The sequence below is a fragment of the Oryx dammah genome, unplaced genomic scaffold (genome assembly GCF_014754425.2).
Source record: "Oryx dammah isolate SB20612 unplaced genomic scaffold, SCBI_Odam_1.1 HiC_scaffold_21, whole genome shotgun sequence".
Classification (NCBI taxonomy): domain Eukaryota; kingdom Metazoa; phylum Chordata; class Mammalia; order Artiodactyla; family Bovidae; genus Oryx; species Oryx dammah.
The window spans coordinates 209,753-235,493 of record NW_024070205.1 but is presented as its reverse complement, the minus strand read 5'-3'; the positions used below and the strand labels follow the sequence as shown (position 1 = coordinate 235,493).

At 65.8% G+C, this 25,741-nt stretch overlaps 1 protein-coding gene across 4 annotated transcripts in view; it reads right to left on the bottom strand.

Annotated features, from left to right (window-relative positions):
- NAV1 (neuron navigator 1) overlaps positions 1–25,741 on the bottom strand; it is a 189,558-nt gene that overhangs the window by 101,059 nt on the left and 62,758 nt on the right. For all 4 annotated transcript variants that reach the window (XM_040263188.1, XM_040263190.1, XM_040263191.1 and 1 more), the window contains exon 4: positions 15,012–15,806. In XM_040263188.1, coding sequence (XP_040119122.1) covers positions 15,012–15,806 — 795 coding nt within the window. The remainder of the gene's footprint in view (positions 1–15,011; positions 15,807–25,741) is intronic.

Genomic DNA, 25,741 nt, shown 5'->3' with positions numbered 1-25,741 from the left:
TACCACCCACCACGGTCCCTGCGCCCTGGTCCGGGTCCACAGAAGCGCCCCTGAAGGAGGACCCAGAAGAGGGACCTGCATCCTCAGAACGGAGGCCCTGCTGGCGGCTGAGACCCCTCCCCCAAAGTACTTTTTGGTTTTGACAAGTTTCCATAGCAACCAGAGGGTTACCATGGTGACTGAACTTGGCTGCGTCCACAGCTGAGAAGGGCCCTGGCGCTTATCTGTCAAGCAAGGCTCACAGGAAACCCAGCGAAGGGCGGTCGAGGAAGGCTGTCTGGGCGGCCGCCCCTCCGGCTCCTCCCCCCAGTCTCCCGGCTGCGATGCGCTCCTCCCAGGCCCTGCCCCTCCCCTTCAGGGATCCTCCCCGAGCCGCCTGGCTTCAGAGGCAGACTCCTCAACCTTCCCTCCGGTTGCAGCCTCTGAGCGGGCGGCCCCTGGGTGGCAAGCCCGGTCCAGCCTCCCTGGGCGCCCTGCACGGGGCACAGCTGTGCCCTGTTGACAGGTTACTCCTCTGGGACCTTCCGCCTGCGAGGCCAGAGGCCTGTTTCCTGTCTTTGAACTCTGAGGAGGCAGTGATGAGCGTGGGGGCAGGCAGCAGGCTTGATGCTCCAGCTGGAAAAGGGAGGTGGGCCGTGGGGACCTCACGCTTTCTGGGCAGGAGCCTGAGGTCCAGCCTCTCAGCCTCCGTCCCCCTCCCCGCTGCCCCAGCTCCTCCCCAGGGACCCATCTGACAAGCGTGTGCTTCCCGCAACACCCGCTTCCTGCTCACCTGCAGAGGCCCATCTGCGGGCCTGCTGCCCACACGCCAGGAGCGCTGGGCTCAGATCTTAAAGGCAGCCCACGGAACAGGGGGACACACGTACTGTGCCCTGGAATAAATTCTCAAGACATCTGTTGCATTTTCACAGAGCCTACAACAATAAACTCATTAAAAAACAGTGAAAGTGTGTGGTTAAGCTCACTTTTTTTTTTAGCCTGCAAGAGCATTATGTTTAAAATTAACAGCAGTATTATTTTTAAAGGCTGGAGCTGGCTTTTCTTTCCACGCAGGGAGGTCCTGCTTGCCTGTCGTCCAGAGAGGGCAGAGCTCTGCTCCGGGCCTAACGTGGACCCCAGCGCTCCACGCACAGCTGGGGGGCAGTCCAGCAGTGGGTGCTGCCCCCTGTCTGCTCTGGGTCCTTGGGCCTGCCCTCCGGAAGCCCCCGGCCTGGCTCTGACAGCCAGGGTGTGGGCAGTGGGCCCCCTGGCTGGGACCACCTCGTTTCCAAGGCATCTCGGCAGCCAGCGCGGCCCAAGTGCTGAGCGTGTGTGTGACTGGCAGCAAGTCCTGGCCTGAACCCAGGGCATGGCGATGACACTCACAACACCTACCTCAGCAAGTGGGTGTGAGGATGAGCTGGTCTGTTTTAACACAGTGCCTGGAGCAGCGCAGGGCGCAGGGAGATGCTGCTCCCCAAGTCGGGGTTAAGTCCCGCCCTGACACCCCTTCTCAGAGCCTTCTGCGCAGTTTAAGGGCAGGGCTTTCAAACTGCAGTTACCGCTGGTCTGTGGGTCGTGAAATCAGTTCAGTGCGACCCCAAATGAAAGCAACGCACACGTGCATTTAACACAACAGGAGACCGAGTGCGCTGGACCGAGTATTGTTTCAGACCCTCGAGAGCAGCACAGATGATGCAGCAGATCACGCTAGAGGCTGTGTTCCCAGCAGGGTCGGGACAGGAGAAAGAGCTTGAAAATCCGCCGCTCTGGGGTGCTGTCAGCAACAGCCTCTATGTGAACGAGTCCTTGGTTCTGTCTGGGAGAAAGTGGGGTGAGTGGGGGCAGGAAGGGGAGAACCCAGACTTCAAGGACAGCCCGCACCTCCTGCCTCATAGCCGGGAGCCGGCCTGTGCCTGGTGGAGCAGAGAAAGCCTCCTTTGAGAACTACTCCCTCAAGACCGTCCGAGGTTATCACCAGAGCTGACGGCCGGCGTTCAGCGGGGGCCTGGCAGACAAGGGCCCCTGTGGGGGCAGCTCTGCCGCCTCCGCGGTGGGTTCACACAGGGCCTGAGCCTACACCCCCTCCTTCCTCGATGAGGTCTTGTCTGCATCCCCCAACAGCAGTCTGAGCTAAAAAGGGAAAACATGACCCTCTGTTTACAAGAGATGAGAAAACTCAGGACCCAGGAGGTTGCAGGCCATGATCAGGCTCAGAGTAACAGCTGGGCCCAGGGTCCAGCCAAAGCTGCCCAGGTTTGTTCAGGGACAGACGCGGACGGGAAGGGGTGGCAGGGGGTGTCAGCTTTGAAGACAGTTCCCCAGGGCACGTGTAGAGTGCCCCCGTTCAGGGCCTTAGAGGTTGGTATGGACAGGGGGCGAGATGGGCAGAGTGAGGTGGACACGAAGACTGAGCGCTTGGTTACATGGGAGAGATGGCCAAGTCCTCGAGGCCAGGGAGTACCCCCATCACACGGCTGGGCCCTGCGCTCAGGGACACGCACTGCCTAAGGGAGCGGGGAACGGGGAGGCTCTGCCCAAGTAACCTGGCCCGTCTCAGGGCAGAGACCACCAGCACCAGGAGGGCCTGGCTCGCGTGGCGGGGAGGCTGGGCACTCCCATCCTGAGTCTCCACCAGAAGCAGGACCAGCAAGATCTGCACCCTGGTCCCATGACCACACCTCCTCCGCCGGGGCCACACGTCCCCAGCTCAGGACACCCACTCACCCCCCTCCGGAGGCCGGTTTGTATGAATCACAGACATTGTAAGTTCAGTTGAGACAAGCTCACCATCTTAAAAAAGCCGTCATTATAAACAACAAGATGTTATTCTCAGGGCGCACCTGTTTTGCATTTAAGAAACTCAGTGTCCAGGCAAAAAGACACCCCGGCTTCCTCGGTGTCCATCTGTGGGGCTCAGGGGTCCTACTCGCTGCCCCCGCCCCCTCCCCCAGCCCCAGGCTGCTGCAGGGTTGCCCGGGGGCTCTGGCTGGATCCTTACCACTGGGGCACCTGCCTTCTCTGCCTGACGCCCTCAGCAGCTAGAGCCCCTTCTGAACACAAACCTGGTGTCAGCCCCCCACTTGCCCTGGCTTCCCACTGGACGCGGGGATGAAATTCGGAATCCCAACCCTAACCAGGCCCTGCCTGCCCCCTCTGTTCCCCATGAGCTTCTCTTCCACACACACCCGAACACGCTCCACCTTGGACTGCACACGCTGCCCCAGCCAGGCCGATTCCTGCAGGCCTGGCCCGGGGCCCGTCCCCCAGAACCAGCCGAGGCCCCGTCCTCCTCCCGCCCAGCACTGACCAGTGTGGCGCGACGGCACCCTTCTGTGACCGTGTGTTCAAGTGGCCTCCCCCTCGGTCTCACATCCACGAAGAGAAAGGAGGGTCTGCTTCGTGCACTGCTGGGGCGCCGGGCCAGGACATCAGCCCTGCTCCCCCACCCCTCCTGGGCTCAGGCACCACGGAGGCAGCCCTCGACCAACCCTGGAGCCCGAGGACCCCTCTGGGCTGCCCTCACCTCACCCCACCCCATCTGTCTTCTCTTCCAGACTCGTTTCCACGCCCAGAGCTGCTCGAGATAACCTGGGATTTTTTTTTTTTTTTGGTAAGGAGGGAAGCAAGATGAGAGTGGGTGTGGGGACAGGTCCCCTTCCAGCTCTGTTGGGTGGGGGGGGGACGCAGGGATGGAGGAGGCAGGCAGTGGAGCCAGGGGGCAGCACCAACAGGGGCGGAAGGCGTGGGAGTGAGAAGACGGTGGGATCCGGAGCCCCTTCCTTGGCTCCAGCCTCGGACCCCACCCAAATGGGGCTCTCCTTTGATAGGTGGCCTCCCAGGAGAGCTCCGGGTGGGGGCGTAGACCCCAGGTGCAAAGTGACCTGACACCAGGCTAGTAACACCGCTCTCCCCAGGCCTCCTGGAAGGCTGCACTCGGTGGATGGAAGGGCTCCTGGGAACGGCCAGCCCGGCTCCGGTCATCTGCGATGACAGGAGCTGGGGGCGGGGCTCCCGGCGCTGGAGCAGGAGGTGGGGCCGGATCCGCACCGAGAAGGCTGCTCCTCCGGCCCCCTCACCTGTCAGCCTGGGAGGAGGCCACGGACATGGCGACAGTACCCCTGCCGGCCTGCGGCCCTTGCCCTTTCCTTCGCGGAGCGGGGGTTGGAGGACAGGAGGCCTCTGAGAGGGGTGCTGCGCCGGCACTGTGATGGGTGCGGACGGACTACCGCGAGAGCCCCCAGCACAGGCCTCGGTCCAGCGGGGGACCCCCACCAGCTGCAGGAGAGAGCGTGCTGGAGGCGCAGGGAGCCCGGGGCGGCACCCAGGAGGCCGACCCCGGGCCGCCCTGAGCTCAGCAAAGCAGGAGGCTGGGAGCATTGGGGGGAGGAAGAAATACCGCTGGGAGGGTGCTGCAGTAAACGAAAGGCAGCAGGAACCTGCCTGTCTGCAGCTCGGTGGTGTCTGGAGAGGGAGCACCCTGGGGAGAAGCCCCCAGAGCTCACACACAGGACCGGGCCACCTGGGGGCACGGCCAGGGTGAGATGGGGCAGTGGAGGCAGGCTCCAAGGACACACCAAGGAGAGAAGGGGCGCTCTGGTGGGGGGAGGCTGGGGGCTCTCAAAGGCCCAGGAGGAAGGGCCCAGAACACAGGGGTCTGAGGACAAAGGGCCTGGCCAGGTCTGCCTGGGGCTCCCCGAGGACAGGGCCTCCTTCCCCAGCTGCAGGGAGGGGGGGTAGATGTGTACCAGCGAGGCAGCCTCAGGTGAGTAAAGATCTCTTTAATCCTGGCGGCAGCCCGCAAGGCGATCTAACCTGCTGAACAGGTGAGGAAGCCAAAGCTCGGGAGGGCTGACTGGCCTCAAGGCCGATCAGCCCAGAGGCAGTACCTGGCCTTGGGGTATCTGCCCCGCGGCCTGTGGGTCTGACCACGGCACGCTGTGTGCTCCCTCCCAGGACCTGCCAAGAGTGGGAGATGCACAGAGCTGCTGCAGACAGCTTGCACTGAGAACCTGGGGCTCCGATTCAGAGACTCGATTCCAGCAGGAAACCCAGTCTCTGTGTGAGTGTGAGAAAGTGGCCGGAATCCAGTCCCTGCCCAGCCGGGGCTGCTCTGGCTCAGAAGCAGGCTGTGTCACCAGGCAAACCCTTTCCCATCCCCGACTGGACATCACACCCGACACCAGGCCAGGGGCCCCCCCACCGCTGGCCCCAACACCGGGGCCCCAGGCTGGTGCGTGCGGCCCGTACTGGGTCAGCATCACTCCATCACCCGTCCTCTGAGATGAGGGACGAGCCAGGACCTCTCAGCCTCATTCCTGCCCAGATGTGCTCCCAGCAGAGTGATAACCAGCCAGTGGGGCGGACTCCAGCCCTGCGGGACATTTCGAGGACCACCAGAGGGGTTGTTGGCAGAAGGAGGGCCTGGGAACCGGGCAGGACTGTCCCAGAGGATCTGGGGGGTAGAGGCACCACAGCAGAACAAAGCTCGGGGTCAGGCCTGAGTCCCCACCCTCCCAGAAATGAGGGTGCTGCCAGCTCCTCCCCGATGTGGACAAGCCCCAGGCCAGAGCCAACGTCTAGGCAAAGGGGACGAACCTAAGCATAAGGCGCCCGTTCTGCCCCCCGCCCTGCTGGCCTCCACACGTCTAGGCAAAGGGGACGAGCCTGGACATGAGGCGCCCGTTCTGGCCCCACCCCGCTGGCCTCCACTGCCTTTGCGCGCTGCTTAAATGACCTTAAAAACTTGGCGAAGCTGACTTCTGGAGACTGTGCACCCTTCTGTCCCCCGAGGCTCAGGCCCCCACCCCCGGAAGGACAGGCTGAACCTGGGACAGAGGAGCCCGAGCCTGGGTACTACGTCCTGCCAGGTGGACCAGGGCACAAGGGCAGGTCCGCCCTCAGGAGGCAAGGAGCCAGGTGTGTGCGGCAGACCACTGAGCAGGAGACGCCCCTCCCAGTGGAAACCCCACCGGCGGCCCCCAGCCCCGAAAGACCTCGAGTGCTGAGCCCCCTCCCACAGGCTGGCTCCAGAAGCCAGAGTCTGAACTAGACTTCCTGGGCTGAACTTGGATCACCACCCACCCCTGGGGGCCACCATCAGGGGCCAGGACGAGGGACCAGGGTCGGGGGCCTGCAGGGGAGGCAGCAACGGACTGACTCTGCGGGCGCCGGGGAGGCCAGAGGCCCTGAGCTCACGTCGGTCTTTAATCCCGGCCCTCACCGCACCTGCACACGCAGGACGGGTTCAGGGCGGGCGAGGCGCGGCCAGCAGGTAAGGACCCCGCCTGGCCCCCTCTGCAGGAGCCCAAGCCCATGCTCTTCTGCTACCCCAGGCAGCCTGTGCCCCAGACACGAGGCTCCAGCCGAGGACGGCCCCTGCAGCTCGGCCAGGACCGGCACGCGGGGAGGCAGTGTGGACGTGGGCCCCGCACGCTGTCCTCAGCCTGGCAGTGGGACTGGGGCCCCAGGGGCCGCGCTCAGTGGCCTGCACCACCTGGTTCCCGCGGGAGACCTCGGAGTGGACCACGCCGCTCGGAGTTAGGGTGCGGTGGCCGCCCGGAGGGCCTGCCGGAGGCCCGGGAGCGTCGCGGGCATGGAGGCTGCTCGAGCCCCTCTGCCAGGCAGAGCACCCAGGCTGCTCCTCTCCTGGTTGGGCAGCTCTGGGGAAGTTACTGAGCCTCTCAGCTTCCTCTTCGGTGAGATGAGGATAAAAGCATCACCGAACTCACCAGGTTGACAGTTACGTGAATCAACACAGTGCTCAGCACGGTGCCTGCGACGCGCCGCACGATGAATGACAGGTGTTACTGCAGCCCTGGACGTTCTATGAAGCCGACGCTCCCTCGGATCCTCCACGAAGCTAACATCCCCCCCGGATCCTCCGTGAAGCTAACGTCCCCCCTGGATCCTCCGTGAAGCTAACGTCCCCGCCGGATCCTCCAGGAAGCCAACGTCCCCCCCAGATCCTCCAGGAAGCTAACGCTCCCTCAGCCCCTCTCGTGCGTCCTGCAGACACAGTGATCTAAAATCAGGGATACTGGCCGAGGGGGAGGGACGCAGGGACAGAAGAGGGAGTTGGGCCCCAAGAGGCAGACAGGGCTGTTCCTACAGACCAGCCCGGAGCCCGCCCTTCCTTGCAGAGCGGTGGGTGGGCAAGTCTGACCCCGCTCTGGCCACCAGGGAGGCTGAGGCTGACGGGATGTGTTCCCGGCCCACAGCTACCGTGGATGGGCCCAGGGCCCACGGCGCAGGGCCCGGGGGGACAGCTGACCCCAAGCTGACTGTGGGGCCCTGCCCGCTTCCTCCCGGCTGGCCCGGTCCTCCCCCTCACGGCCACGACCTTCCAGTCCACGGAGGAGCCCCCTCCCCAGGAACCTGCCGGAAGCTCTGGCTGTTGCAGCCACGGGTGCCCCGTGACCACCCGCCTGTCTGCTGCTTGAGCAGGACGGCGACAGGAGGCAGGGACATCTGCAGGGGCTGGAGAGGATGGATTCCCACGGCAGGGACTCGGGGCCCTCAGCCCGTAGTCCAGGCTGTCTGCAGCCGTGGGGCAGACGCGGCTCCCACGCTGGAGGCTGGAGGGTCTGGATGGCCTGAGTCGCGTCCAGCTCTGCTTAAACTTGCCCAGTGACCCTGCACCCTAGGCTTCCTGCGAAGTCCAAGCTCCAGGACAAAGCCAGACACCCAGCTCCCGGGATGGCGAAACCCATGGCAGCACCCGAGGCACAGACGCAGACCAGCTGGGCGGCCCCCCAAGTGACAGCGGGTTGGGAAGAGCTGCAGTGGAGACGAGACCCCCCATCATCCGCGGGACCCCGCACCACCTCGGGGCCTCCGAGCAGGCGGGGCGCTTGAGGACTGTCTGCTCCGAGGGCCCCCAGCCAGGGAAACCCGGACCCAGCCCTCCCACCCCGCCCAGGCAGAGCTGGGTGGAGCCCAGTGTCCACGGATCCCTTTACCCCAATTTCCAGCTCCTTCAGGAAGTCTTCGGGGTGCAGCAGGCAGGCTGCAGCTGAGACGGGGGGCCTGCCCTACACCCCTGCGCACGCGTCTCTTCTCGCCGCGGGCATCCCCTCCAGCACACGTGCTGGCCCTGCCCCGTGCAGGGGGCTGTGGGTCGGGGCTCTCCTGGGGCTGGGGGTCAGCACTGACCCCTCGGGTCTCCCCAGAGCTGCTGCTGCTCCCCCTCCTCCCTGGACACGGCAGGGGCTGCAAAGGGCGCCTTCGCTCGGCACACAGACATGGAAGCTGGGAGGCTCTGGGCCGCCTAGTCCCCCACTCAGCAACCTCTCCCGGACCGACACCAGGCTCAGGACACTGTCAGGGGCTTGTGGGGCACGAGCCCCAACTGCCCCCCTCCAAGGGCCTGCCCGGGGCCCGTTGTGGTCGCCGCAAGGCGCCCCCACCTGCCCGCCCACGTCCTTTTCCACCTCCCCTGGCTGGATGGAGTCCCAAGGAAGCCCCCACCCCCTCCTCCTGAGCCCAGCCCCTCTTGTCTCCGCTGCCAGGATCCGACCTTCTTTCCAAGGTGGCTTGTCCACAGTGTCCCCTCGCACCTGGGACACCACACCCGCCCCGCACGCTGATGGGCTCCAGGCTGCCCTGCCCGCCTGCTCCCTGCAGGGGTGAGGGGGGCCTCCTGTCGGCTCACCCACACACGGGCAGGGGAGAGCAAACGAGCCACAACCGCAGGACGCTGCTCCGTCCCGGCAGCTGCCTGACAGCAGCCCTGGGCTCGGTGGAGTCGCGCCCACCCCGCAGGGAAGGGATCTTCCTGAGGCTCCTGGCAGCTGGCGCCGCAGAGGTCACGGTCAGGTCCTGGTCCTGCACTCAGGAGGATGCCCCACTGCCCAGGGTCGGCGTTCACCCAGTTGTAAGCACAGGGTCACTGGGCACGGACTGACCTATTAACCCTAAAGAACAAGAACCTCTCACCCCACGTGATCCGTGAGGGCCGGTCATCAGCAGGCCCTCACTTTCTCTGGGCCTGCTGATTCCCACGGCGGGTCAGATCCCAGCCCGAGATGTCGGAGTCTGTGCCCCATGTCAGGTGAGGAGTCCTGCCCAGGGAAGCCAGGCTTCCCAAGGGGCTGCCAGTGTCCCCCGAGGGAAGGCCTGCTGAGCACCATTGAGGGCAGAGGAAGCCGGGGTCCTGGAGAGGCAGCCTTACGGGGCTTTCCTGGGAGAGGAACCGGTGAGCCCCAGGGCGGTCATGTTTCAGACCCTTTCATGCCTGGCCAGTCCGCGGGGTGCACACACACACCTTCGGCCTGTGCGCTGCTGGAGGCTGAGTGTGCATGCGTTCCTGGGCACCATCCCACGTGACCCGCCACACTCTGCACCCCCAGCTTCCCAGCCCCACCTACGCCCTGGGGCTCATGTCCGGACACCGGCTCCTCCCCACACTTGGCTGGCTTGCACTCCCAACCCTCACCAGCTCCCCTTGCAAGCCAGGGTCACAGCTGACAGTCTGGCTCTCCCAGAAAACACCAGCACTTTTCAGCTGATCACCCCCAAAGGCAGCACCCCTACTGGACCCCCTGCAGACAACCTAGGTGCCTAGACGCACACCCCAGGCCTGTGCACCCGAGGTACAGGGGCGAGCGCCGGGCAGCCAGTCCAGGCTGAGATTAGAAGGCTGTGCAGTACCGCCCACGCAGCCCTGAACCTATCATCAGGATGTTGAAAATAGATCTGAGGAGGGCTTGAGCCGCGCCCAATAGAGCTCCCGCCGGGCGGCGCTGGAGAAGAGCTGTGTGGCAAACAGGCAGTGCTGGCAGCGAGAGCCTGGATGCTGCTGGAGCCAGAGCCCTCCGGTGAGCCCCGAGCCTGCCCGCAACAGGGCCTGGGCTCTCCTGCCTCAGCAGGAGGGGACCCTGTACATGTGCTCCCCTACCGCGCCCAACCTCCCCCTTCTCCTGTCAGAGGCACACGTACCCATCAGAGACAGACCCGGGCCCACTGGTCCTCCAGGCATGCAGGCTGCGGCCGCCCCGGACACAGCCTGGGCACAGATGCCATCCCCAGGGCGTCCTCCCGGCCTGGCCTTGTGCCCGCTGCTCGGGAGGCGGCGCTGGGCCGGGGGCTCTGGCTCCCTCTCCCTGAGGGCCAGGTCCCCAGGAGCCACAGTGAGGGAAGGTGCGGGAGTCCGCAGAGGGCTGACCCAGCCTTCCAGGGGCCTCGAAGACACAGCAAGGCCTGCCCGCTGGGGCCAGGGAGCTGTGCCTGGCCCCCCGCCTTCCCGTGTGGGAGAGGGCAGGCCCTGGGGACGTCGAACCACCCGGGTAATGCAGACGCGGGGGGAGGAGGTCGGCCAGCACACGTGGGAAGCCCACGGCATCCATCTGTCCCTGGCCGGCCGGCACAGGCCTCCAGGCCAAGGGGGACACTGTGGGATGGACCCCCAGGTCGGCCAGGTGCTGGGGTACAGATGTTACCAGGAGGTGGGGGTCCAGGAGGGGGCTGGGCTCCCTGGGGCCCAGGAATCGGAGGGGACAGCTCGGCCCCTCCTCTGCGAGTCTCACTCCAAAAGACAAAACAGGGAAGGCAGAAAGACGGAGGAGACGCGCAGTTACCCGAGAGGCGGCCGGACTGACCTGTGAGGACCTGGGGGCCCGTCTGTGCCCCACGCCAGTGGAGGTTCTCCGGAGACAGAAAATCGGCTCAGCACCCTTTCCAACAACGCGTACTTTCCAGAAGAATGAAGTAGCGAGCCCTCTGTCACCAGGAGTGTGTAAACAGAACACCTACCTGCCTACGACGCTACGAGAGAGTAATTTCGGCTTTAGGTGGGTGGCCCCACCACACAGCCCTCACTGTGCTCTGAGTCCCAGGGAGGGAGGCAGGGGCTCCTTCCTCCCGCCGTGAGGAGAGGGGCTGCAGAGCAGCAGGGATGAGCCTGGTCAACCCAGGACTGGCTCTCCCTGGAGCCCCCTCGCACAGCGCACCCCCAGCCCCCAGCAGAGGCTGTGAGCCCTAGGCATGTGCGTGGAGGGAGCCCTGGGACGGGGTGAGGCTGGAGGTCTGCAGAAGAGAGAGCCGCTGGTGCTGGTGGCGGTGGGTGGGGGGGACAGGGCAGCTGTGCCGCACTGCTCATCAGCTGGGGAGGGGACACGGGCCAGCAGCGAGAAAGCAGCCCGTGACTCCAGACGACCTGATCCTACTCCACCTTAGACGCTCCCCTGGGGAGCCTGGGCCTGGGATGGAGACGGATCACCACTCTGCCAGGAGCTCCGGGCACTTCCCTCCACGTGTGCTTGTCTTCAGGGTGGAGCAGTGGCCAGGAGCCCTCCTCGGCCCATCCGCTCGCCTCGGCCGCAGAGCAGGGTCTGTAGCAGCTAGAGCAGGCAGGCCCAAAGCAGGGGCAGGGCCCGGGAGGAGTGGACCCGGAGGGAGGGCCCGCCAGCTGCCCGATGACGCGGGGCTCCCCGTGGCTCTGCGAGCCTGGGAGCATCGGCCCCCTCTCTCCCCCCGGGGAGGCTCCGGCACCGCAGCCCTGTGTGTGGAGCGCTGGGACGCGAGTGTGGGCGAGCTCGCACACACAGCCTGTCTGCCGGGGCATCGGAGCTGGGAGGACTCCCCAGAACTCTCCACCCGCCCAGTGTGATGAACAAAATGGAAAAGCTCCGCTGGAGAAGGCGGTTCCCTCCCCCTAATCACGCATCCCTGAATGCAGCCTCTAGAGTAAGTCCCGCCCCCTAAGACACCCCACATCAACCCACTGGCTTAGAGACACAATTTCCTGACTTCCTTCCCCTGCTCTGCTTGGCCAGCGCCTCCAAGGGCCTAGCCGTTGTCATGGCAACCCCTCACGTGGGTCCAGACGCCTTCAAGGAGGTGGGAGCAGGAAACCCAGCTGTCTGGGTTCCTCAGCACCTGGAGGGCTGAGGAGGGGGTGCCTCCAAGGGAGTCAACTGCTGGCCGACTGGAGGTCGGGATGGGGCTGCGTGTGCACTGCTCTCAGTTAGCACCAGCTCTCAGGCCGGGGGGGCATCGTCAAGGTCTGCTGGCCTCAATCTGTGCCCCTCCGCGGTCCTGACCCTTAGGGGAGCACCCTTCCCACGTGGGGAACCTTAACCGCAGAGAAGGCCCCGGAGCTCAGGACGTCTGCACAGGGCGGCAGACAGCAGACTCCCAGCAGCCCCGCCCCAGGCCGGCTTCGACCTTGGCCTGGGAGGTCAGGACCCTGGAGGAGCCTGCAGTGGACTGCCCACCAGGGCCCAAAGGCATCTGAGCCCTACGATGGGCCCCTGTCCTCCGGATGCTCACTCCCCCAGCCTTCCAAGTTTCCAGGCCTTCCCAGTGGGACCCTCATTCTTTGGCAGCTCCCAGAGCAAGGGAAGGGCAGGGCGCCCGCCTGGACCATCTGGGCCCCAGCTGACTTCTGGGAAGCCATGATCAGCTTTCATTCCCTTTCGTTCCAGAAAGGCTCTCATATGGGGCTGCCTCCCCGCCTCCCCAGGAGCTGGCTGGGCAGCTCCTGGGGTCTGGGATGGTCCCAGGGTGGGTGTGTCCCGACGCTGAGCTCACAGTGTGGAACCTGTGTCTCACCACCACCTGGAGGTGCCTGACAACCCAGGCACCTCCATGGGCTCTGGAGTCCCCCCACCCCACTCGCAACAGCGGCTGTGCCTGGGGTCACCTGCTCCTCCCACGCCCCCCACCCCCTCTTCAATGCCCTGCCCTCCTGGGGCAGTCTACCCATCAGCCCCACCTGCAGTCAGTCCAGGACGTTTGCCTCACTGTCCACTCTGCCCCGCCAGCTCTGCCGTGACCGGTCTGGGAGCCTGTGCCCAGCAGATAGAGGTTGGCCAGGCCCCTCTTCACCTGCCAACCCCCTTCCTTCCATCAGGCCCCCTACATAGACCTGTGACTCAGGGATCCGCAGATTCCGCCTCCCACCACAGGCTCAGGGTGACTCCAAGAGGCTCCCACACCCCGGGCCAGGCTCTGACCCTCCATCTCCCGACCGCCCTCCTCTCTGAGACAGGCGGGTGCTCAGCCCCGCTCCGGCTGCACGCCCCTCCCCCACCAGTTTCAGGACCGTGTCAGGTCTCTCTTGAGAAGGGCCTCGGCCAGGCAGCCCGGTCCTGGGCAGTTTGGGGACTCGCAGGCCCGGGGAGCCTCGACCTTGAAGGGGGCCTTGCCCTCTGATCACCTGTCCCGTCCCTCCTCCAGACAGGCTAGCCTTCCCCTGCTCTGCCCCACCGCGCCCCAGCCCGACCCCCCTCAGCCCCGTGCCTCCTCTGCCTCAGTCTCAACTCAACAGCCCCTTTTCCAAGGGGCTGAGGCAGGTCTTCACCTCCCAGGCCCTCTCCTGCACCCCCATTTTCTCCACAGCCCTCCTTTTGGCCTGGAATTACTTGCTTTTCTCCTTGATCATCCGTGTCGCCCCTTTAGACTGTAAGCTCTTTGTGGGCAGCGCTCGGCACCGGGTAGGCGATGAGGTGGCCCCTCGACTTTCGCCCCGACCCGCGCCCCAAGGGTCCCTGCAGAGGCCAGGCCTTCAAGGCCCCCGCGCCTCCCGCTTTGCGGGTGTCCTGCCTGGCAGCCCACTCCAGTGTTCTTGCCTAGAGAATCCCAGGGACGGGGGAGCCTGGTGGGCTGCTGGCTATGGGGTCGCAGAGAGTCGGACACGACTGGAGCGACTTAGCAGCAGCAGCAGCCCCCACCCACTGCAGAGCCCGTATGCGGCCTCTTTCGCAAGCCCCTGAATCCAAACCCGCCCTGCCGGAGGTCCGTCACCCCGGCCCAGCAGGCCCTCGGGGTCCCGGGAAGGTCGCGAGGCAACCAGTCCTTGCAGCGCGGCCTCCCCCGGCCGCCGGCCGAGCCCCCGCCCCGCCCGCCCCAACGCGCCCCGCCGCGGCCTGTCCGTCACGAGGGCCGCAGCCCGCCGGCCCCGCCCCCGCGCGCGCAAGGACACGCCCCTCCGCAGCCCCCGGCTGAGCCGGCCGCTCGTGGGGACCCAGGAAGCCAGGTCCCTCAGCCCGGGGGACCACATCCCCGCCGCCACCGCAGCGAGTCCGCGGAGCGCGGGCGGCCTCCATCCCCGGGCCTCGCCGCTGTGCTCCCGGGCACGGCCATGCAGGCCCCCGGGGGCACCACCTTGCCCCGCGCCTCGCGGCTGCCTCCCCCCCAGGGCGCCGCGTCCCGGGAGAGCGGGCGCAGCCCCGGGCCTGCTCCGGGTTTGCCGCTCAGGCTCCTCAGATCGGAGAACAATGGAGCAGCTCTCCGCGCCTCCTCCGCCAGCGAGCTTTGTTCCTCCCCCTCGCCCGGCCGGCCCCCGTTAGTCGAAAGAATAAGGCCTCCCGGTCAGCGGGGAGTCTCCGCGTGATCCCCAGACCTCTCCCCACGCGCTGAATACCGGGGGTGGGGTGGGGTGGGGTTGGGGTGCGGGCCACAGCCGGGCCGAGGTACAGAACGCGCGTCCAGATGCGCGCAGCTGGCTGCCCGCCGGCCCCCAGGCCCCAGGAGCGTCTCCCGGCCAAAACACCCACACCCGGGAACTCCGACGCGCGCTCCCGCCGGGGATCCACAGAGGAAGCGGAGCCGCAACGCTGCTCCGCGGCGGAACAGCGCTCACCTCTGTCCCGCCACGTTACCCCAGCTCCCGCCCGGCGCTCCCCCGGCGATGTGCTCCAGCCCAGAACAGACCACGGCACGGCTGTGGTCTCCACCAGCCCCCAGATTTTGCCAGATGAGGACGCTAGGCTTTAAGATTCCAGGAAGCTGATGGGCCCTATCTCTGAGAAGCTAAGGCCGGCACCTCATTGTCCAACCTCACCTCTGACAGGCCAGCGGCGAGCCGGGGCTCTGGCCCGGGGACATCCATACCTCCCGAGGCGCACTTCGGCCACTTGCACCTGGGGATGGGCCAGTCGGGCACATCTGGGCGCAGTGTCCCGGCACAGCCCGCCTGGGGTCCGCAGAGCCCCGCAGCGGGGAGGGGGCAGAGGAGTGAGGCTGCTCCCCCCACGCCTTCCGCGGCAGCGCAAGGGGAACGACAGGGGCGGGGCGGGACGCGGACTCACCCAGCACCTGGCTGAAGAGCAGCTGCTCTAGGTCTCCCAGCACGGTCACCACGAGCTCGGGGTCCACCTTGAGGAAGGCGCGCTCCTCCTGGCCCTTGGCGGTGGGCGCTGGCCCGGAGCCCTTCTGCGCCTTGGCCTTGCTGGAGAGCAGCTCGTCGTCCGACTTGGCGTCGTCGCTCACGGCCGCCTCGGGAGCTTTGCTGAGCGGCTTGACCTCGGCGTAGGGGCCGCGCGGGATCCGGCTTGGCTTCCCCAGGCTGGGCGCGAGCGGGGCCAGGGGGGTCTTGGCGCCGCCCGCCGGGCCGCCCTTGGCCTGGAAGAGCGAGTGCTCGGACTTGGACAGCGTCTTGGACATCAGCGGAGCCTCGCGGCCCTTGGGGCCGCCCTTGCCCGAGCCCTTGGGCGCCTTGGCCATGTCGTCGCTCCACTCGGGCTCATACAGCTGCATCTTCTTCTCCGAGTCCGTGAGGAACGAGAGGTTGGTGAGCGACTTCTGCTTGCGCAGGTTGGAGGCGGGCGGCCCGCCGGGGACTCGGCCGTCCACGCTGCCGGACTTGAAGACCTTGAGCTCCGCCGCGCCGGCCTTGGCCGTGCCGCCGCCGCCGCCGCCGGGCGCCTTGGCGCGCTGGGGCAGCATGGCTCTGCGGTCCGCCGCCGCCTTCCGTCCCGCGCCCCGAGGCTCGTCCGCGCCCTCGCCGCCGCCGCCGCCGCCGCTCAGCTCCACCTCGGGCTGCGCGCTCTTGACGCTGCCGCCCAGCATTCTGCCCGCGAGGAGCGCATGGACGATCCGGGCGTCTGCAGGCACCGGGGGCGGGGGAAGGGCGGGGAGGGGGAGGGAAAGGACAGAAGAAACCGCGGAGGAAGGCGGAGGGAGCCGAGGCGCGGGGGAAGAAACGCGAGGCAGGCGGCGGGGAAGGGAAGAAGCCGGGGAGCGATGGGGCGGGGTCGGGGGGGAAAGGGGCGGGGCGGGGGGAAGACAAATTAAAATTTTTAAATCGATCAAAGAGGAACACACGCCCAGAAGCTCGCCGGCGCTCGGGATGCCCGGCGCGGATCCCGGGCCCCTGCCCTCCGGGCCGGTGGGTCCCGCGGGCCGTGAGCCGCCCGCCAGCAGGAGCGGAGGCTGCGGGCTGCGACTCGGGGCGCAGGAAGGAGGCGGAGGGCGGCGGAGGGGAGGGCTGTGCGCGCGCGCGGAGCTGGGCGCGAGAGTCTATTTCTGGCTCGGGAGGGGGTGGTGTCTGCAGCCGAGATCCAGGGGCGGAGGGGTGTGGGGATGAGGGATTCGACCCGGTTTTCTCCTCGCTTTCGGCGCAGAGCGGGCAGGATCTGGGGCACGGATGGTCCCCTGCCGCGCCCGGGGGGCGGGGGCGGTGGGAGGGTCTGCTGAGGCGGTGGCGGGGCAGTGCAGGTAAAGGGGGCTGAGGCTGGGCGTCTCGGGACCCAGAGAGACAGTGGGCTGAGCGGGCCTGGGGGAGACGCTGGGAGGGGTGGAGAAGCCGTGTCGGGGCGCCGGCTCCCCGCCCCCACGTCTGGGGCGCTCCCGCCCCACCTCCCGTCCTCTGCGAGGCTCGAGGCTGCCCTCCTGAGGTGGGGACGCCTCCGGAGGACGGGGCCGGGGGCGGCTTGGGGAGACCCGTCTCGTGGACTGGGGAGGGGCCTCCGGGCGCTGGAGAAGGGGGCTGATCTCGGTGTCTGGGTCTGACTGCGTGACCTGGTCAAAGTCACTGCGGCCACTGGCTTCTCTCCCGGGACTACAGTGCCGGCCTCAGAGTTAAAGGGCCTGGGCCTGGGAAGAACTCCATCAAACCCAGGGCATCAGGACCAGTCGGCCCTGGCCTCTCTCTCACCTGCCCGAGCAGCGGTGGGGGCTGCGAAGCCAACAAAAAGAGGTTTTCCTGGCCGCCCCCACCCGCCGCAGGAAGAGGGCGGTGTGCAGGGACCGAGGCTGAAGGCTGTCCTGGCCCTCAGGAGACGCGACACTGCCCACCCTCCCTGGCCTCCCCGGTCAGGACCAAGTTGCCTGAGCAAACAGTCCTCAGGCAGGAGAGAGAGGGACGGGAGAAAGGGGGGGCCCTGGGAGCCACCCCATCCCCACCCTCCATCTCTGCAGCCCCAGGCACCCCCGGACCCTGAGGCTCCTGCCCCCCCTCCTGGCCCTCGCCGGGCTCAGCTCGAGGCTCAGCCTGCCTGTGCCAGAGGCATTTGCGTTCCTGTTTGTCCCCCCACCCTCCCCCCGCCCCCAGCCAGCTCCCATGCTCAGATGGAGCTTGTCTCCCAGCACCTTGGTGGAGCAGATGGTGGCATGGGTTTGGAGGCCCGAGTCTGGGGCTCCGGGCCTGCTCCCTGCATGGCCCCTGGGTGCTGGCAGGGTCCCGGGGCCTGACCCAGACATGTAAAGCCTGCAGGTCCACGGCCTGTGGCAGTGTGGACGCGCTGGCCACAGACAGCTCAGGCAGAAGGGCGTTTGCTGAGAGACATGGACCCTTGACTGGGCCTTGGAGAAACAGAAATGTGGCAGCTCTGGCCTCGGGAGCTCCGTGTCCGGCAGAACCCGCAGAATGACGAGCACGACTCGGACTAGGCTGCCCCTGTTCCTGGGAAACAGCACCCAGCCCAGCGGCGTGTCCCGTGCAGGCGGACAGAGGTGCGCAGTGCTCTTTCCAGGAGGACTGAGGGGGCTCTGAACCCCGGGGGCAGGCCCCCCGTCACCCTGCTGCTGTGACCCCAAGCTCCAGCACACAGTTGGGCGGTCCCCAATACACGTGAGCCGGCATGGCAGGTGGGAGGACGCGTGAAGGAGCCCTCCGAGGCTCCTGGGGTAGGATCAGCATAAGCAGGGAAGGGTTCAGACCAGGGGGGCAGGGAGCCGGGGGTGGGGGTGCCCACCGCGGGTGCAGAGGGCACCTCATGGTCGGGCCTCCGGGCCTGTGCAGAGGAGGAGGCTGGTCAGAAGGTCTTTCCCCCCGGGCACACGGGAGACACGTGTGCTCAAGCCCAGACCCTTCCAGCTGGAGGATGGGACTCAGTGCCACCGTCGGCACCAAAGGTCTGGGTGACAAGCCCGCCCTTCCCCGACACGAGCCACTTTTCCTGAAATCACGACCGCCTCCCAAGTCCCCCGCCTCACTCAGAGGTCTTCTCCAGCCTGCACACACACAGTGAATTCAGTCACGAGGGGGTCTCACTGTCCCTGAAACCAGCAGCTCGGCGGTCTGGGGACACTGCTCCCTGCTGCCCTAGGTAGCTGTGTTTGCACACACGGACTCGGACTCCTCCAAGGCGGACGGGGGCGGCCTGGCTGCCCCCTGCCGGGTTGGCGCTGTGGACTGTCCCAACCTGGGTGCCACTGTGAACAGAGGCCCTCCTGCGCGCCAGTCGGTTTGACCAGCATCCCCGCACCGTCTGTGGCCCCTCCTCCCTGCCTGGTCTGGCCCCGCTCCAGCTGTGGCTCTGCCCGTACCCTCCTGGTCTTGGTACCCCCTGCCCAGGCCTGAGCCCCTTCCTCTCGGCTGCCCTAACTCGCTCACTGGCTCCTGTGTTCCCGCCTGGTCCTGGCCCCTCTCTTTATTCCCGTGTCTCCTCTCAAAGGGCATCATATGCCCCGGACCCCAAGTCCGTTCCCTTCCCTCAATAATCGGCTCCTGAAATCTCACCTTCTTCCAGAAGAGAGTGTTTTCCAGAAAGGACACGTGAGCCCCCCTCCCCTCCCTCTGCCTGAAGCACCACCTGTCAGTCTACAAGATGGAAGACACTTCTGCATCGTCTCCTGGGCCAGTTCAGTGCTGAGTCCGAGGCTGGTCCTCGTCTGTCCGCACCCCCCTTCCCTGTCCCTCTCTGAAGGGGCTCGCCGTGGCCGTGGGGAGGGCCCTTTAAAGCATCGTCCTGGGACTCACGTTCGCTCCCTCCCTCCGCTCTCTCCATTCCTCTCACAGCTCCTGAGTCTCCCACCAGCCTCCACTGCAGTGGGAGCGCTCGCTGCCGTGGAACAGCCATTCCAGCGTCAGTCAATAAAGCCAGTACGTGTAGAGCGGGTCCTAGAAAGAGGCTCCTGCCCTGTCACGCACGCCAGCGCCGGCCCGGGGCCCTCCCGGCCTCTCCCCACTCGACAGGCCGAACGGCAGGGCGGGGCCATGGAGGGGCCACGGCGAGGGGCTGTGTGGGAGGCAGAGTCCCAGCTGGGCGGGGGGGTGGGTGCGGACGGCGTGGTGGCCTGTGCAGGCTCCAGAGGGGACGCGGGAAGGAGGCTGATTTGCAATCAGGACGGCCTCCTGTCTCCAGGCCCCCAGACTGCTCATCCTCACCCTGCTCTCTGCCAAGGCACGGCAGCCTCTCCAGTGGGGGTGGGGTCGGTGGGCTGACCGCATCTGCTGACCGATACCGTAGAGCTCTTTGAAGAATGGAGGCACAGGCCAGGGACAGGTACATGGTGTGACGCTCCGTCCCCCACCGGTGACGGAAAACCACACGCCTTGCCCCTCCGTCTGAGAGAGGGTCTCTGCTGGGAAGGGGGCCAGGATGCCTCCACCCGACTGACCTTGAGGGTGACCTTGGGAGAAGGGGGACTCAGGTAGGGGAGTGGGCAGGTGAGTGCACGCTCTGCTGCTGGACGGCTGAGGGCCGAGCAGAGGGGCCGTCCTCTCAACTCCTGCGCCCACCGTTGGGACCTGGGGGGGCCTGCCCCGCCTTTTAGGGGCCCCTGCCGGCCCCTGTGCTGAGCTCATCCCCACCCACCTCCCCGCCTCTGTGGAAAGCCCTGCAGCCACTGAGTCCTTGTCCTTCTGCCCTTGTCTCCGCCGCGTCACCACGCCCTGTGTCTTTCCCCTTCAGCAGGGACTTTCTGAGCGTCCAGAGCACACCCGTGGGCAGGCTGCAGGCCGCGCGGGCGGCGGGCGGAGTCTCCTACACGGACGGACAGCCTGCCCCTGCCCCTCACGCCCGCCCAGCGCCTCTGAAGCCCGCCCCAGCAGGCGCTGGGACGCGCCGGGGAAATGCGGATGGCAACGTGCCCTCCTGAGGGGTCCAGTTAGACAGGAGCACAGGCGACAGGCAGGAGGCTAGCCACTGAGAAGCGCTGAGGAGAAGGGACAGGCCCGGCCTGGGGAGCGTGAAGCCGCTGAGGGCAGGGGGCGAGCGTGTGGCTGGGTGACCCAGGGAGGCTGTGCTGAGGGAGCACGTTTGAGGAAAGCTCCAAAGAGAGGGCTCAGTCTCTGGGTGTCTGGGGAAGACTTTTCCAGGCAGTGGCTATAGCCTGTACAAAGGCCCAGGGGCAGGGTGTGCCTGGTGTGTCTGGAGAATCGAGGGATCAGATACACGTCTGCTGGAGAGGACAGGGTCAAGGTCGGGACGTGACGGAAGCCGCACTGGTCACCGCTCGGCCTTGGCTCAGTGACGTGGGGACCCCGGCTGTCTTGGGGCAGAGGACCAGCATGGGCAGCTCCCCTGGGGAGGGTCCGTGGCTTCTGGGCCCGGCTCCTGGCAGGCAGGGCTGCAAACATTGAGGGGAGGGCGGGTGCCTTGGCGGCAGGGAGGAGTGGCTGACTCTGGGCACACGCTGAAGCCATAGGGATTTGCTCTGGAGCAGAAGCGGGCCTGTGAGAGAGAGGGGGCCTAGACCACTCCGGGGACTGCGGCCTGCATGGCTCTGGGCTCGGGGCTGCCGTGAGTCAAGGTCGGGAAGCCCTTAGGAGAGACGACTAGGCCCTCTGTTCCCCAGCCCTTCCTGCGGCCACGGGCCCTCCTCTGCACGCCTCTCCTGACTCCCTACGCACTTTTCTGCAGCCGATGTGATAATTTTCTGGCATCCCGTCAGCAGGCTTCATCCACCCATCTGTGATTCCCAAGGATCCACCCTCGGCTGGTCTACCGACCAGGAGCTTTTCCCAGAACCCACCACCGCCCTTTGCGCACAGCGGGCTCTTGGGAATACTTGGAGAATGACGAGCAGTGGAGTGAACGGGTGCGTGACTCAGAGCAGATGTGTGCGGCTGTCAATAGCGGTGACCTCTGGTGCCCGCGGTGAGAGACAGCGCAGCTGGGCCAGAACAGCAGCCAGGCCCCGGGACGGCTCCCAGCCACACCTTCCCTCCGGTCCCTGCAGCCCTGGGCCCGGGGGGCCAGCAGTCCCTCTCCCTGCCCCTGCAGGAAGCTCCCGTCCTTGTGACCTCGGGACGAGTCACAGATGAGACCTTCTCCTTCCCCGTCTCTGCACTGCATACCTCGGGGGCCTCTGGCACAAGTGGGCAAGAAGTCCTCACGTCCCCTCCTGCTCTGGTCAGTCCCGCCCTCCAGGGTGGGTGGACTGCTTCCTACTAGAGGAGAAAAGCAGCCGGTGGACGCAGTGATCCAGTGTGGGAGCCCAGCTGGCTCACACCTCGTGCAGGAAGCCCTCCCAGACTGACCCACTCACTTCCTCCCAGCCTCAGCTTTCCAGGGCTTGAGACATTTCTGTGGCCTCTGCGGGGCCCTGGCTCAGCCTCCCTGGCCTGGGGGCTCCCTGAACTTTTGGGTTGCGGGTTTGCTCATGGGCTCAAGGTCACAGGTGGGGGCCCAGAAGAGAGGTTTGCCGTCCGCCTGTGTTGGAAGATGGGGCCCAGGAAACGGAAGGCCGGGGGTGGAGCCAGGGCCGTGGTCCCCGTGTGCCTCTGGCCCGGCATCTTGCGGAGGACTGCTGGAGGGTGAGGTGCCCCTGCTCCTGGTAACGCCCCGCCCTGGGCCGGCACGCCGATGCGGGTGGTGAGCCTGCCGTCGTGTGATGTGGGGGCCGGGCCAGGGAGGCCCCAGAGCCTGGGGCTGAGGTGGGAGCCCCCCTGGAGGGCCGGGCTCTCCTGGGCTGGGAAGGTGCAGGCCCCCGTCTCAGGGGCTGGCTGCTCAGGATGTGCAGCCCTCCAGGACGGGGACCGTAGCCGGAGGGCTGCTGGCCTGGGAGGGAAGGTGACCTGCGGCTGGGCTGCGGCTGGGCTCTGCCTCTGGCTCTGTCTCCCGGATGCTCGCTGCATGTCCTGACCCCGGGCTAGAACATGGGCCCTCCGCTCCTCAGTGGGGGCGCCCGGCGTGCACAGCCAGACACTGGGGCTCCCCTCCTCCTCTGAGCAGACACCTGGGACCCCCCATAAAGCCAGAAACCCATGACGGTGGGCAGAAGTGTGCAGCTCTGACTCGGTGACCCGACGGCCTCCCAGGGAAGGACTGTCCCCCCTCCGCCGACCCTGGTTATCGACCACCATGGAGGGCATGCCAACCGACAGGCAGGCTCGGAGCTTGGCTCTGACGCTCTTCTACCCATCCTCCGGTCCAGGCTGAACCCCACCTGTATCTGCCCTTCTTCCCATTGCCTTCTCGTATATGAATTCAACTCCAATTCACCCTTCAAGGCCCAGCCTCAGGGCCGCCTCCTCTAGGAAGACTTCTCTGACTACATCCCACACTGATCTTGAACTTTCCTCTCGACCTGTTATAGTCAGGGGGGTGGATAGACAAATCCTGCCCAGTCATATCCAAGGCAGAGAGGTCCTCTCCCTCCAGCTAAATTGTAAGCCCTCCATTACAGCTTGTGTGTTGGCGTCCCCCAAATTCACAAACTGAAACTGATCCCGTGTGACGAGCTTGAAGATAGTGCGTTTGGGAGGTCCTCAGGTCACAAGGGCGGGTCACTTGTGCCTTATAAGTAGAGGCAGCAGGGTGCTTGCTTCCTCTGAGCTGTGTGTGGACACAGCATGGAGACGGTTGTCCCCAGGATGAGAGCTCCCACCAGGAACTGAAACGGCCAGCACCCTGACCTATGACTTCCCAGCCTCCAGACCCATGAGAAATACACTTCTGCTGGTGAAGCTGCCTGGGCCGACTGTGCCTCTCCTCCGTGGCAGTCAGCAAGGGCCATGGGTGCCTGTGAGCCGCAGGCCAGGTTTCTCACTGCCACCCGGCTGCTGCTGTTGCCAGGGACCCCTGAGACACGGGGTGGGCATGTTCCATCAACCCCTCCAAATCCGGCGCTGTGATTGCCTTTGTGTTACAGAGAAACACACTTAACCAGGACCACCCTGCAGGCTGCTGTGGGGTCAGGATTGGAGCACAGGCTGGGCACTCACGTCTGCCCGCCAGTCCTGCTGTTTTGGGGACTTACTGAACAGTCGCATGTGGTTCCAACAAGTGTGGAGCCCCACAGCAGGAAACTCAGGGTCCTGGTGGGGTTGGACGGGGGTCCCGCAGCAGGTATGGGCGTCGGGAAGGGGGCCCCGCCCCTCCTACCTGTCCAGGCGCCCCCTGGGGCCTGGACGCCTGTCCTGCCCGCCTGGAGTCTGCCAGATCCGGGCCGGCAGCCACACTCGCCCTGGCCCCAGAACCCCAGGGTGGGGTGCAGGCTGGAGGTCTCCTCCTCCATGCTCAGGACCAAGGTCCCTTCATGCCTCAGCCGCAGGACCTCTGTCCTGGGGTCCCGGTCAATTCCGGGGGGGGGGGCCTCGCAGCCCTAACCATCCAGGACCCTTGGGGGCTCCCCTATTCTCAAGTGCTGGGGGCCCTGGGTTCCCATCAGGACTCACTGCATGGCCTTAAGAGAACGTCTCCCTTCTCTGCACTTTGGCTGGTCAGGACAAGGTCAGCTGGGAGTGGGGATGGGCTTCCAGCTGGAGGGGCAGGAGGAAGCACCTGATCCAGGCCTCAGCCTGAAACTGGACTCTGACAGACCCGGGTAAGAAGGCGATGTCTCCCACGTGGGCTTGGCTTGTGTGTTGCCATGGCAACCACCCCCCTCCACACCTGCTGGGATGTCCTTGCATACTGGGCCCCAGAGGAGCTCCATGAGGCCCAGGTACAGCATCCTGAGACCAGGACCAGCCATCGGTTGTCATAGCAACTGCAGGCTGCAGGGGTGGGGGGTGCGCTGGTGGCAGGAACTCCAGGCAGGAGATGGGGCGGGCGGCGTCTGCTGGCTGTGTGCGGTTGTGTAGGATGGAGACCCATGAACCGCATGTGTGGGTGTGTCCTCTGTGACCCGTCCACGCAGGGCTGGCTATTCTAAGGCCATTGACCCACAACGCTTAGAGGAGCCTCAAAGACAGCTTTACTCAGTTTTCTGCTTTAGGGCGGAACTGGTGCTCTTACACGGAACCCTATTACCTCGCTGTGGGCCACGAAACCCAAAAGCCAGATGAAGGAAACACCAGGCCAAACCCAGGTGGTCTGGCAGGCCTGTGATGACCTCACTGCCAACAGAGCAGAACCTGTTAGTGCTCAGCAACTGGATACAGAAAGTCCATAAACCAACCATCAGATGCCCAAGTTCTGTGCTGTGAACACGCTCATCTCTCTGGAAGACATGTCGTGGTCCATCAGGCTCTGAAAGGGGTCACTGATGCCAAAAAAAACTGAAGCCAGCCCCAGCAGAAAGGAGACGCCTCCACCGACCTGAGGCCCCTGAGGCTCCAGTTGAGCCAACGAGCCCGCCTCCGCCCATCTGGAGGGACGCTCCCTCCCACACTTCTCAGGTGGCACCTCTCTGCTTCACCAGAGCTTCGTTAGGTTTTAAACGAGGCGTTAAACGTAACAGAAGAGTACAGTGGGGCTCCTATCTCAATGAATGGTACGACCCCTTGGCACTTACAAACCGCCCTGCGGATGCCCGGAATACCCCCAGGAGAGGGGCCAGGGACTCGGCCCTCCCACGTGAGCCTGATCTCATCCCAGATGCTTCCGTCCTGAACCCCCACCCCCTCAGCTCCGCGGAGGCCCAGCCTCCCAGGGAGGAAGCATGCGGCAAGCTCATGGGGTACAGCTCCTGCCTGGACCGTGGACCGGCTCCACCCTGGGGCCGAGCCCCTCCGGCGGGGGGTCCCTCCCACTGTGACCTCAGTCACTCTGCCCCCACCCGACCGCCCTCTTCCCTGACCCTGCAGTCATCTTCAGCTCACTCTGAAGCTCCTGGCTGCACCCCCAGAGACCCAGGAAGGTGGGGTTTGGATTCCTCTTGCCCCTTGAAGGATGAGCAGGGAATGAATGTTACGACCCGGAGTGGTTCTCAGCCCTTAACCCTCCTGGTCACTGTGTCCACGTCCCCTCAACTCTACATGGCGTCTCCCAGAGCTCCTTCTGGGTGGGCTGCAGGCTGTCTTCTCATGGGGAGTCTCTCGGCGGGGACCCTAATCCTCTCCTCATGGGGGGTGGGGAGCTGTAGGTGGTGGATGCTCTACACCCGTTTCTTCCCATTCAGTGGTGCCCAGGGAGGGACTGAAGCCTCGCCCGTCATTGGCTGGGAGGGCTCTTTATCCGCCCGGCCTCCCCAGAAGCTGGTAAGAGGACTGGCCTGCCTTTGCTGGGGTGCGGGAGGGGCGGGAGGGGCAAAGCCCCGTGAAGCTGAGTCTTCAGGACAACCCTGGAGGTGAGGTCTTTCTGCCAGTCACGGAAGCATGGATGGTGGTGAGGATCTACCAAACAGCCCCCATCCCAGCTTGGATTCCTGTCTGTCCTCTTGCTCCCTGGAAAACTGTCCCAAGGCTGGACAGAGCAGTCTGGTCTGGAGAGACCACAAGGGACCTGGCCCCCCCCCCCTTCAGTAAGCCCCCTCACCCTTGAGATCCACCCACAGCCTGCAGAGGAATGAGTGCCAGTTCATCTGAGGCCAGAGGTTGGATTTCAAAGCCATGCTGGGAGGTGCCGAGGCCAGGCCAGGCCAGGCCAGGCAGGCACGGAGCACAGGGAGCAGGCTGCAGCCTCCAGGAAGACCACGGCGGGCAGTG